Genomic DNA, 14,275 nt, shown 5'->3' on the forward strand with positions numbered 1-14,275 from the left:
CTATAGTTAACTTCAAAATTTCTAATATTTAATATATTTAATAAATTTGTAATACACCAAGCACAGTTAACGTACAACAAAGATTTCTCTGACCAAGAATATTCTGTATGCTAGTGTACAATAGTAATTTACCCTATAGCCTCCAAAAAAATCTGGGCGCACTGGCGCAACCTGGCGTAAACGCTCAATTTTTATTGGTGTGACATCAAACCTTAATTCCACCAGGTGATAAAAAGTACATGAACTAAAAGTGATTTAAAGATATGTAATGTTACCAATGCAGCATCAGTAATCCGGGGGTCTAATAGGTCAGTTCAAGACAATACTGAGAAAGCTTCTATATGTATAACATTTTTTGATGTGGCAGTATTATGGCACATTGTGGAATTGTAGGAGTTACAAAGTTGCTGCAAATATCCCTCTCCAACCCTTCAATGAGAACGCGTGACACAAAAGGGTGGAAGGTTGGCTGGAGCTGCTATAGCAATGGAGGTTCTCTGTATAGTGTAAACTTAAATTTCTTTCATAAATAAATTTGTCGGAGTTGAGTTCCTGTGATTTTGATCTATTGATTTTAGTGTATTTTTAGTGACATACGTTACACGTATATAGTCACCACTCAACAACCCAATTTCGCATTTGCTGTTCAAATCGAGACTTTGTGCATTGGTGTTTCCGACACTAGTCCTGACAAGCTATCAACAAATATCACTGTAGTAATAGCTAGCCAAGTAGCTGTAGACATTAAACGCACGCACGCACACACACACACACACACACACACACACACACACTCTCTCTCACACACACACACACACACATACACACTCACACACTCTCTCACACACACACACACACACACATACACACTCACACACACACACACACACACACACACACACACACACACACACACACACACACACACACACACACACTGCTAATACGGGCCAAACCATCACAAAAGGATCCACGAAAGGAAGTGTATATGATAGTTCTTAACATAAAAAGAAGACAAACACTAATATTTCCATAATATAATTTCCGTTTATAAAATCAATTTTCATGTATATTTGATGAATTTGCTTCCTCTGTAATGTCAGTGTACTGTTTTGAACAAAATTTACCTGTATCTTACTGCCCCTATAATGTTACAGTGCAAAAGCGTTCCGCGCCAAGTTTTGAGTTTGAAATTGTGAAGTTTTGGGCGACTCCGACTGTTTTCGTGTAGTACGCGCTCTAAAGAAACGTACTGAACTTTTCTTCAGCCTGCTAGATCCGCTGTTGTTGGTAAACACATCAATGATGCCTTCATAACTCCACTCACCTTCAGTGCCGTCACTCAGGCAGGTCACGGACGTCTTCAGACGGAGCAGCTCTCATCGTTTTCCTCCACAGCCAACATGAGACAGCCTCTGCTGTTTGCCCTATCATTCGCACTGCATTCTTTCTTGCTCTTTCTTGCTCTTCTTGTTACTCCTAATGCGTTTAATAACTTCCAAGTAGACTGAGCTGGGAAACCTCGACACCCTACTTATACCGGGAACAGCCACGACTACCATCCTTTATCTCGGCAGCACTAGAGCAGGTCGTGATATTGGCTCACTTTTCTCTAATTTGCCTTCTCAGATCTCCCACTGCACTGTCAACTCAATCAGATCTTCTTTCTTTTTTTCTGACCAAAGTATCTCATCTGGCCGTAAGTTTGTCTGGACTACTGAGGGGTTCAACCTTCTTCCCAAATCTACATTCAGAACCCACTCTCTGGCCTTCTGTAGTATTCTTGCTGCTGTTCTTTCTGTTGCAGGACGGCGACTCTTCTCACCCTCTCTAACATACGCCATGACTGGCGCGCGTTTCGCCTCCAGCGTTTCCCATCTCTCTACTTCTAGGATGCTTGCAATGGTCGACAGCACCTTGTCGTGACGCCACCGGTACCTGCCCTGGGCGAGGCTTACTTTACAACTGGAAAGGATATGTGCCGTTCTTTCTCTTTCCCCACAGAGCTTGCAAGCTGGGTACGGGTCTTCTCTTTGAAATGTGAACAGCCCAGGCCCTGTCTTAGGATATCATATGCAATGGGTATGATTCAAATAATCTAGGAATAGCAATTTGAACTAAGTAACTGCTACAGAACAGCCATGTGTACTAGTACTAGTAGTGTACTGTGCCCCAAGAATTCAGTTGGTAAAATCTAGAGACGTCTTGCAGGATGTGCTACTGCAAACATTTCAACCGATTACAACGTTTAAAACTTAACCCACAAACCACCGCATGGGGTCAAAACTGACCCCCGGCGTATATTGGTATGTGCCATTATCGCATTTCTGGTCGAAAACAAATTTCCTCCCATGATTTTTTTTGTGTATATGTCTTATGACTTCTCATACGTTTTTACCGAGATTGGCTCATTGTTGATTAAGTTGTTTAAGTGTATGCATGGTCCTGTGGGGTCAAAATGGACCCCAGGATTGTTTTGAACACTTTTTTGCGACCCACACATAAAAAGCTTAACGTATGATAATAAAATGTTCAGAGAATGATGTGCATGTAAAAAAAATTATGGTAACAAATTTTGTGTCATTATCATGTTATATGGCGACGTCATGACGTTATCTAGCTAATATTGGCCGCCATCTTAGATTTTGACAGATGATTTCATCAAATAAGCATAAATTATGAATATTGAATCATAAAATTTACGTTGAATTCGATTAGATGCCATGAACAAATTTGGTTTGCAAAGAAAACCTTAAAACTTAAATGTTTATGCCAAAATTAGAAAATTTCGGAAAAGATAACAAGTTAGGTGGCCCTTGCGTAAGCCATTTAGGGGCTATGCGACAATTAAGTTGGTGGAGGCATATAAAAACCCCTACCCGGTCTGAATAGCATTAGTGCAAATGTGTTCCTCATGATCTTTTGCATAATAATGGTAATGCACTTGTATTTTTCTCACCCAATCATGTCAAACTTCCTCACGTAGATTGATGAAACTGTATTTGTACAAAACGTTATGGGGTCAGTTTTGACCCCATACGATAATCTATGTCGCAAAAAAAGGTGCGGTGGCTTGAAAGGTAATAAGAGTCTGGAATGGTACAAAGAAAACGATGTGTGTATATATATATTTATACATGCCCGTTGGGCTCCAGACTGCGGTTGAACCTTATTTGCATATTGTAGCTGTGGTATCAGCTCTAAGTCAAAGTTGCTAAATATAAGATTTGACTCCGCTCGTTTTTCATACAATCAACGGCAGAATCAAAGACGGTGGGATGCTTATATCTACTGAAATAATTTTCATTGTTTTATAAAGGTACTGGTGTATTTAAAAGGTAAGGTAGGTTCGAAAGCAAAACATAAGACTATCATTATACATAACCAAGAAAATTTGTCGAAATAGAAAATAGATGTTGTGTTCTGTATGTGTGTATAAGATTGAATACCTTTTCGGCTATAATTCCAGACGAACGAGGCAACGGAAGGAATTCACACCTCAACATGTTTAACTGTTGGAAGTCACAGCAACAGCATAAGAAGACTACCTGTATCTTTCTCTTATGCATGACTACTCTTATAGTGTTAACCTACTGGGTGACTGGAGACCTACCTAATATTTCAAATCCACGACAATACAAGACCGGTGAAAATGCTTCCCAAATTAATTTTGGTAACAATCTTTATTATAAGGCCACAGCAACTAAATTTTATGGATGACATCAGCGCGCTTATTATTTCTCGCATGACTTAGAAGTAAAAAAAAATAACCACAAGATTTTCTTTCTTCTTTTGACAGCATGACAAGAAATTACTAAAATAAGAAAAGATGTTGTGTTTTAGCCTAATTATGTTACTTGTAGAAGTGACTTTAGCGATTTAAACGTGGCAGAAGTTGTAGAACTTGGACGGTTGTAAAGGCGAAAGCATAGTTGCTAACTTGGTAAGTTATACATGTACCAATCTAACACACCTGTGTCACTTTTACTTTACCAGTCCATTTCTTGAATAAAGAATAAATGACTTGAAGCTGTGCAACCATGTTTTGTTGCTTCAAAATTCTTGTTACAATGTTTATGTTGTTTATTGCTAAATCAATCTGTTTTGTTTACCCGTCTTGTTTTTTTGTACCTTATCTCACTATTTTTGTAGTCTGCGTAGGATGTCATATGTAAAATTTATTTGCTTTGACCTAATATTTTAGTTCAGTCGAAACAGGTAATAAAATCATCTTTCTTCTTTTGTCTCTTTTATCAACATCAAACGAATGAAAACTGTTTATCTACACATGGTTCCAGGTTACAAAACAAAAAAGCGAGGATCTGGGACTCACTTGCTCAAACAACAATGCAGGAATGCAACGCAAGCCAGTAAAGTAAGTAAAGAATTATTTAAAAATATATAATGCAATGTATCGCTGTTTCTTTAACGCTTTCCTGCATGGTGTTTTAAGTTATATGCCATTCTTTATTGAATCAGCTAAATAGCACATGAGTTGTAATAAAAGGTGATGTCTAAAATGTACGTACCGATTTTTATCAAATCTAAACGTATGGTTTCCGTGCCCAATCTGATCAGTGAAATAAGACCATACCTTATTTAACCACATACAGTACAATCCAAGTAATTTTTTTGGTTAATGCGAAGCAAAAAAAATGGATATAAAGTTTTTAACGGCAAACATTTGCCACTTTACTTTGTAAAATACCATATAATATATTAAACAAAAGCATCTTGCAAATTGAATGAAGTTGTAATGATGTGACGAAAAGTAGTCTTTGCCTGACAAAATTAACTGAATATACACATACTAAATTAAATAATTTAGTTTCCTTGTTTCCCTTTTTGAGCAATGGTGTTTTTAATAGATATCACATTATTTATTATGATTTAACATTGACAGTTTTGACGCTTAGAAACTTTCTCAGTCATAAACATTCATTTGTAGTATGCATATAGTTTTTTTTTTTATTTGACATAGATTTATAAGCGTTGATAAGTAGCATTACAGAACTTTTTTCGTGGAAATGCCGGCTTGTTCTTACATACCTTTTAACCAAGTTGCCAGTTAACCCTATCTAGACGGGGGGTGGGGGGTGGGGCTAAAAGTGCCTGCGCTAACTTTGACGCCATATAACTGGCGAGCGACGTGTGCTAGGACTACGAAACTTAGTGACTTTTCCTAGAATATTGTTGGAAACAATTCTGCGAAAAAAATTGTTTGTAATTTTTCGTTTTGCCATGGCAACGGGTTTCTGACAGGCATATTTTCCCCAAATTCACTAATTTCAGTTTGAATGATGGGATTTCATAGTGTTATTGCTAGATCAAACTTGTTTATTTAAATCATTAACATCCTGCGTAATCTTAAGTTACATTTCTAATTAGATATTCATAATGCATGCTAATTTGATGAGGTCAAAGATGGCGGACAATGTCATTTCCAACGATAACTACATGTTATTTTTAATCAAATACCGCCAAAATATTTTATTGTCTTACAAAACACAATTACTTAATCATTTTTAGTCCATTTCTATTTGGTTTGGGGGTACAATGAGTACATAGCTGCGGCTAGTGGCAGTGACAGGCCTTTCTTGTGGTGACAGGCCATAGGGGCATGTTCGGGCATGACGCACCCGCCATGACACACGAGTCAGGGGTAGGAGGAACCCCTTGCATCCTTGGTCGGAAGTCCTCCTAAGAGATGGAAACTCCAAATAATAAACCTGCATCTGCTTGGGCCGTCTTATGTGGCAAACAGTTATGTCCCTGTAGGACTTAGTGTGCCAGTAGACGAGATGGTGGAGAAGGGACTGCACACCCCTTCTTCACCTTAAAAAGTCACGTGCAGGCCAGGCAGACTGGTCGTCTTAGCAACCTTGTCTGTCTACCATTGATCTTCGGATAACTAGATATTGCCGGTTAACTAGATATTGTATGTGAATTGTTGTCTTGTTATTATTACTACACATTTTCTTTTACTTCCAGACTGACTTTGCCCACGTTTTAAGGAACCTCGTCGTCATTGACAGATACAAGGTACTATATTGCCGAGCAGGTAAAACAGGCAGCTGGACAACTCTGCAGCTCCTTTATAACTTGGAGCTAGAAACCAATATGAGCCGACGTGATGTGAGGAAGCTGGCTGAAAAGAAGCCCTTACCTGTTCTTTCCGACTTTTCTCAGGATGGAATTACACATCGCCTAGCTACTTACAAGAAATTTCTTGTAGCACGAAATCCACTTGAAAGGTAATATTATAAAAAAAAGTAGCAGCTAAATGTATCCTTTTAAAAAGATGTACATGACTTCTTTATAAATAAGTAAGCTTAGAATCCTTCCACTATCCAATCTCAGCTACTTCTTAATCTTTTTTTCTTAATATGTTAAGCATTCTATGCTTCATATATCAATTATTCATTTATATTTCTGCTTTATAGCCTTAACATTTGTGTTTCCAATATTGCCAATCTATTAACACCATTGAGGTTAATAATAGGCAAATGTTGCTGATCTGTAAATTATCATATATTTACTACAGTTGTATTTTGATTAGTTTTAAAAATAAAAAAATCCTATCCAGAATTTGCCAAATCCTGGGCCCCTGGTGTCATATGCGCCCCCCCCCCCCCTCGTAATTTCAAATGGCAAAAAGTTAGGTCAGTGGTTGTCCATTATAAACATTGAGAAAGCAGCACTTTTACAGAGCGAACCTAATTGCCATGTGTTTAATCATAAATTTGGCCTATGTATAGTCTTTTGAAGGCATTGTTAATCATGGTCAGAGCACAGTCACGTTTTGTTGAGCAGATATACGATCTCAATAATACTGTAATTTCCTACAAATATTATTTTTCTTTTAAATATATCGATGTCATATCTGTGACGCGAAAACGTCCGATACGGGTGTTCCGGACCGTGTGATAACTTTCCGTATCACACAGGTTCTAAAGTTGTATCACACAGGCTTCCTTCGAGAATTTAAACGATTTCGAACGGGCCGATTACGGCACGGTTGAAGATTCGAATACCGAATCCGGACGAATGTCGGACACTTCGGCACATGGACACTTCGGCCCCCTGGCAATCAGGACATTTCGGCCCCAAGCCGAGGACACTTCGGCCCCAAGCCGAGGACACTTCGGCCCCGAGTCCACTCCACGATAGTTATCTAATACGTAGCCTGAGTTGACTAAATAACGTATAATTGTAGGACGTATGATTTTACTTGTACAGTATATCATATAGCGTCCTCCTGTCTACTCGAGGAAATCGTCATTAGTGATAACGATTTTTTTGCGTTTTCGGGGCATGAAGATCCCTTTTTGCTTCGGTTTTCTGCATGACCCTAGCTTACTTGAAGTCTTACCTACTGCGATGTATAGTTAGCCGTCTTAAACAGTCCTATAAAGTACTCCACAACGCGACCTGTTACAGATATTTTTTTAATGTACAACATAAGTAACTTACATGTACAGCTTAAAAATGAATCTACTGCTCAAAACACCCGACTGGCATTAGCTGTTCGTCGTGAATATCGAAATCAATGTCCTTACAACTGCGAGCTACGAGATTAATTTGTACATAGCATAGCACGCCCACGCACACAGGAACTAGCAGGGCCGAAGTGTCCTGGACTTGGGGCCTAAGTGTCCTGGACTTGGGGCCTAAGTGTCCTGGACTTGGGGCCGAAGTGTCCTGGACTTGGGGCCGAAGTGTCCGGGCCGAAGTGTCCATGTGCCGAACTGTCCTGATACCAATCCGGACATTAGAATTGCTGTTGCTACAACATTTTCTCAACTTCTGGTGCATTTTGCATCGAAATATAGGTTTTCTCAGGTGTGTATGACATAAATAAAATACATCACGGTGTATTCCGCATCAGCCTCGGCCTAGTCCTCCCGAGGGTCAGATCACCCTCCGGCCTTCGGATGATCCTTCACGCGGTCGGGCTGGTACCTCGGATGATACGGAATATACCGTGTTGTATTCTATATTTATAACAAATGATAATCTTATTTTGCATCTCTAGACTTGCCTCTGTGTGGAGTGGCTTTTTTCTTACATATCCCCAATTCGGATGGAATGAGCGATATCAAGGAATGTTGAGAGTCATTTGCCCGGAGAATTCTACAAAAAATGTAAGGTTAATTTACCTTAAGTTCCTTTTTACTTATCATGGTCAAGTATTTTGTCAATAATAATAAATTTACACATAAAATGAAGTAAAGTACACTATATGGTATATACAATAGAGTTAATGAAAATTGCTAGTTTTAGTTAATATAGCTGCTACGACCTAAAATATTTAACCCGATTCAGACACGGCTTTTTCTGTTTACGTTGAGACTGGGGGTCGCTCTTGTAATCTATACTTTCTGTATGACCAACATATTTAAAGAGAATAGTGTCAGCGTCATATCTAACAATGTACGTAATCTACGTCATTTTAAAGCAATATAACGTCATTATGGCTTCATTAAAGCGATGTTCGCTGGAACCATGAAAAAAATTCACAAAAACTTTTTTGTTCTCGGTTAATGTAAAATGTAACAGCAAGTGTAAATAAACAGATACGTCTGCTATGACTTCTGTTGCCAGTTAAAAAACAATGGCATCACGTCCATTTGAATGCTTTTAATGTAATGTCACATATGTAAGAAAATAACAGTAACGTAGAAAACATAAAAAAGTTGTGAAAACCCATTACAGCGATTTTCGTCAAAATTGCCTGTCAACAACCGGTTTGTCATGTCGGTCCGAATTTTTTTTCAAATTATTTAAACATTATTGCCAACTGAATGTAAGGAAAAGTCAAGACGTTTGGCGCTGTAAGACAATAGGGCGAAACACACAAATAGTCTATGGTTAGTATCTCATTGTGCTCAACACTCAGTATCTATATTATTTGCACCTGCGGTAGCTTTAATAGTTGTTTGTCTACATAAAAAGGAGTTGTTTTTTTAGTTTGCATTGTCGCATATATTTTTCTAGCATGTATGTATGTATCATATTTTACATTTTTAAGTATTGATTTTTTTTTCTTTCTACATGTGCGCTTCTTTTCTTGGCGGGCGCCTCAGGGGCCCCGCCTAACATTATAGTGTGCGTCCGTTTGACAAGAATTCCCTGAATTCCGCAGGCATCTGTGGAATTTTTACACCCGGGTGTAACTGATACTCCGGCCAGGGCAAAGATTATTGGGTCTGAGAGCACGCAGGGGTTACTATCTTTTCAACCCTGTAGCGTCGGCATTTTTCATCCTATTACAACGAAACTTGGACACAACTTACAGAAGTATATGTACATAATATCCACGTGAATTAATCTTACAAAAAAAAGTACTATTGGTTTCCGACCATTCCCGAACTCAGATGAGATGGAAAACTCATTATATCCCTGTCAATCAAATTCCCAGGAGGTCCCCATCCTGCCATCCCTGCTGGATTGAAAACACGTGTGTACATGGAGGCACATCTCGCTCGCGTCTTTTAGACCTAACATATCGGCTTGCTTTGGCTTGGAAATATGCAGTAAAAAGACTAAACCAGTCACAAATATGCACTTAGATACAAAATGATATTCTTGAATATTTGTTGGAACATAATTTTTTTTTCCATATATGGACCAAATTAACAAACTTTTGACCTAACAAAGAACTGTTTACTGATTAAGCATTGTATTTCCCCTACAGTGGACAGATCCCTTGTGGCAAAAAGGAAAGGTGGATCATGTTTTGTGGAAGCATGAAAATATTACGGTTACCGTATCAGGGCAATTGCTGGCAGCAATTTATCTGTCTTCATTATTGTTTTCTATTATAGTTGAAGTAGTAAAGTACAGATATCATTTTTATATCGAATGATTTTCCTACTATAAAAAAATGCTACTGTTCACTTTCCTCAAAGAATAAGACAGGCCTAGTCAGATATCAAATGATGTAACATACATTGGCATACTACCGGCAGTAAGACTTATACCGGCAGATCAAAAATAATGGAATTTAAAGAGAGCTACACATGCAACAATAGTTATTTCTGAGGTATGCACACTTCAGACATCTAGGTGTCCAATACATCATTTACAAAGCATCGATAACAATGCATTCGAAGACAACAAAGCCAAAGTTTTCAGTATCTTTTTCCGGACAGGCAGCTCGTCTTGGGACGAACACACTGTCACATTCATTGCCAGATTTGTAGATCATAATTACACATGCTCACGGCACAAGACGAACATGATTCAACAGCAATCTTGAATTTCTGTTGGTGACCTACCACTCGTGTAAAAGTGTGAAGAACGGTTGCATTATAAGTACAGGAGCCAATTCCTAAAAGAGGCCTAGAAATGTGATTTCGTTCAACCCATCTTACAGAAAAGGTTTGACCTGATCTTTTGGTAGAGGGGGTCCATCTGCATCACACCTTATGATTTTTTCGGTCAAATTGTGGTATCACGCTCCTGCTAGCGCTAATTAAAGATAATTATTCATGGGCCACAGGTATATTTTCAAGGGGGAGTGGCCAAAATCTAAACATTAATATTTTTTCTTGAAAATTGGTACACTGACACAACTTGACACGAGGATCACAAAAATGTTGATATTTTTGGCTATGACACATCGTTCAGTCGTCACGGGTCATTAAAATGCATTTTGATAAATGATGCATAATTAACTTTACTTTGACATACATTAATTTGTGTCACCTGTAAGGCCGTTTTTAATATATTAGGGGATGCATTGTATCATTCCTAGTATATATGTCTTTGAATTATGAGTATAAGTAACTTCTATGAAGAAATATGAATGTTTAAAGAATTATTATCGTTGCCATGGCCGTTGCTAAGGAGGCTTTTCTGGGCATTTCCAAGACATGGCGCGTCAAGTTTGCTGCCTGAAATCTCCTTTTTTTGTTGGTTTTGGATCTGTTAATGCTTCAATAGACATGTATGAAGTAGTTACTAAAATATGTTTTGTTCATTTTTGATATTTTTTGTTATTTTTGGTCAAAAATGTCATTTTTTGCATAAAACCGTTACTAAGGCAGCTGACAAGGATTGTCAGGCGTGTAAACTTGACAAAATCTACCTAGAATGTAGTTTTCTACTGAAGTCTGATTTGTTTTCACTTAGACAAACGTGTATGTAACATGTAATAACAATATGTGACATTTTGCATTACAATCTTTGCTAAAGCATTTGACATGCAAGGGTTTGGGGGTGTAAACCTGACAAAACCTACATAGAATGCAGTTTCAAAAGTAGACAAAAGTAGACAAAATGTATATGTAGTATGATAAATACTTTGATGATTTTAGTAAAGAAATGTCACTTCGTGTAAAACCATTGCTAAGGCAGTCATCGCGGAAGGGTTTATGACATACATAACTGTATATATACCAGCAAAACCTGACTGTAATCTTCTGTCAGATTTCAATCTGTGCTTAAATGGACATATTGTTTTCTGTAATTATAACTATATCATAATGTCGATTTTTAGAATTTCCTTATTTATGTTGAAAAATGTCTTTTTTGCATAAAACTGTTGCTACAGGCAGCTGACAAAGAAGGATTGTGTTGCTAGCCTGACACAACTTACGTGGAATGTAGAATGAGGATTTTGATCAGTTATCATATAAACATGTATGTTTTGCGTATAAATGACAGTTTTGTTCTAGGTTTTTATTGTTTTTTAATAAAGATGTCACTTGCATAAAACCGTTGCTAAGGCAGTCTCCAATGATGGTTTGGGCGTAAACATAACAAAATCTACATCGTATGGATTTGCAACTTGAGGGACATCTTATGCCATCCAGGTTGTATTTTTCTATCAAAAAGCGTGTTAATTTTGCCGTTTTGGGGGGATTATAAGGTACTTATTTGGGATAATATAATAAGCTAGCTATTCTTGATCTGGTTATACGGTCCACCATCGTAGATATCGGCCACGTGACGTCATCACATTGGCATAATCTATGCATAAGTAATGATTAAAGATATTCTAGATAACATAAGATTTTATTTACTTAAGCAAATAGCAGTAATATAGTTAATAAACGTAAAAAGACATATGAAAGTTGGCGCAGGCCTCAAAAGCACCCCCCGTCTGAATAGGGTTAAGTATTGATTTTCATATATACATGTACTTTTGTTTTGTTACAGACCTGTATTTCAATCTATTTACTTATCTATATGTTCACGTGTATGTCTATCTTTACAGAAAAACATAATAGCCTCTGACAATACCGAATGACGTTTACAGATTTAACACAATACGTTACATACGCCCGCATAACTTGCGACCCACAGTCATCTTACACTCTGCTCGTGATTGATAAAGCCACAATCTTCTTAGAAATATATCAATTAGCATTTCGCTACACTTAGTGAAATTGTGTTGGTATGCATCGTCCTGGTTCACTGAAGTGTTACTCCACAACAAAAATCACTGAATGCGTTGTAAACTCTCCGATCTCTAGAAAAAACAGGTTACAAATAAAAAACTTAGCTCGGCCGAGTTGTCAGCGAGCTCTACATTACGAAGAGGTATGACCCTGATGCCGACGAAGAAACTCTGCCATTTGTTCGTAGGCATTCGGGCCGTTTTCTTTCAATATCTTACAAAGACAAAATTCCATTGTCTACCAAAGGCATACACATATGCCAATTGTCAAAACCGTCCATCCAGGCGTTCCCTAGTTATCTTGTGAACATACATCGTATAGACATTCATACATTTGTCACTGAAATAAGTGTTTGGAGCAGGAAAATGGTGGGGGCATCTAATCGGTTTGAATGAAAGATTTGTGTGCTAAGGATCTTTAAAAATCAAACAAAAAAGTCCCAGTTTAATATATTTTGGAATTGATTACACTACTTTTATTTACCTACAGGAAACATGTCATGAGGCAACTGAAATAAAAGGAAACGGTAACAAAACGCATCGACTGGTTCCGTTTAGAGCCTTCATAAAAGCTTTAGCTGAAAATAGAACAGAGTTCTCGAATCAACATTGGAGACCGATTAACGAGTTATGCTCACCTTGTCAAGTAAGTATGGATAGCAAATCTATTCCCTTGATTCAGATGTATACAGACAGAGATTTCATCTTAGTTGATAGTACGGTCTGACAGTCACTAATCACTTATCTTGAGCCGTGCGTATAATAGTTGGTAGGACATGCGAAGTAAGTATTATGCCCGTTTTTCTTCTGCTGCCTTTAATTGATTTTCCAGGCTGATTCTTTAAAGTGCGCTTTAAGTGGGGCGACCCTTCATTCATTACGAGGCTAATTACGTCTCAAAAAAATAATTCAAGAAAAAAATGGTATTGTTACTTTATTGTGTTCCGTACCGCACTACTAGTATTGTAAAGTAATAGCAAACGCTTATTGCAACTATGGCTGTTTGTATAAATTAATTTAACTGTTTCTTTTTGTATTAAGTAATGTATTTTATCATCATTTACTAATAATACTTTTAAGTTCCTATTTTCTAGAGAAAATCAACATTATTTTCTTTAGGTAAATCATACAACAAAATAGATTCAAGGAAATGTCTGCAATAGGCAGAAAGGAGAAATTGACGCCACTGATATACCTTAATACTTAACATACCATTGCATATGCTGGATCCTAAAACAATTATCATACGAGGGGCGTTCAATAAGTAATAACTCATTTCCCATAGCAGGAGATTAATGAAACTTGGCACAGTTATTAGTCTTTCTCTTCATAGGAACTACCCAGAGTTATGCATTTCTCCCATCGTTTGATGCAGCTCTGGACACCGTTTTTGTAGGACACCCCAGGTAGGTCCTCCAACAGAAGAGGAACGACCGGGTCTGGGAGCTGTTTCCACAAACCTCCGGCCACATTTGAATTCAGGATGCCAACGTTTTACAAGGTCATATGGTGGGGCATCATCACCATTAGTTTCTTTTATTTCATCAAATGTCTCCTTTGGTGTGCGTCCTTTCAAATACAAAAACCGGATCACTACGCGACACTCAACTGGCTCCATTTCACACCTGGTCCATTTCACACCTAACTCAGTTCAAACACCAGTTAATCAGAAACCACAATTAGTTCAGAGCTCTTTTTTGCAACAAAAACTATGGAAATATGAATCATTACACATGCAAAATTTCATCTAGATCAAGTAACTGGAAGTAGGTCAGAATTATTACTTATTGAACGCCCCTCGTAATAAAAGTAAAAACCTGAATAAAGAAAAAAGAGTAACATAGAGGCATAACCCCCTCAAATCTTTTT

The 14,275-nt window shown here is 37.7% G+C and overlaps 1 protein-coding gene across 1 annotated transcript; it reads left to right on the forward strand.

Annotated features, from left to right (window-relative positions):
* The first annotated feature begins 3,361 nt into the window (after nt 1–3,361).
* Nucleotides 3,362–13,223, forward strand: LOC118424227 (carbohydrate sulfotransferase 14-like). Its single transcript, XM_035832771.1, has 5 exons — nt 3,362–3,673; nt 4,299–4,375; nt 5,992–6,254; nt 8,036–8,144; nt 12,897–13,223. The coding sequence occupies exons 1-5, from the start codon at nt 3,505–3,507 to the stop codon at nt 13,131–13,133; spliced, it is 855 nt and encodes a 284-aa protein (XP_035688664.1). The 5' UTR covers nt 3,362–3,504; the 3' UTR covers nt 13,134–13,223.
* The last annotated feature ends 1,052 nt before the right edge of the window (nt 13,224–14,275 follow it).

The sequence above is a fragment of the Branchiostoma floridae genome, chromosome 1 (genome assembly GCF_000003815.2).
Source record: "Branchiostoma floridae strain S238N-H82 chromosome 1, Bfl_VNyyK, whole genome shotgun sequence".
NCBI classification, from domain to species: domain Eukaryota; kingdom Metazoa; phylum Chordata; class Leptocardii; order Amphioxiformes; family Branchiostomatidae; genus Branchiostoma; species Branchiostoma floridae.

Coding starts and splice junctions, on each gene's coding strand:
- LOC118424227 (XM_035832771.1), top strand. CDS start 3,505: ATGTTTAACTGTTGGAAGTCACAGCAACAGCATAAGAAGACTACCTGT. Junction 3,674..4,298: donor TGCTTCCCAAATTAATTTTG/GTAACAATCTTT, acceptor ACATGGTTCCAG/GTTACAAAACAAAAAAGCGA. Junction 8,145..12,896: donor CGGAGAATTCTACAAAAAAT/GTAAGGTTAATT, acceptor ATTTACCTACAG/GAAACATGTCATGAGGCAAC.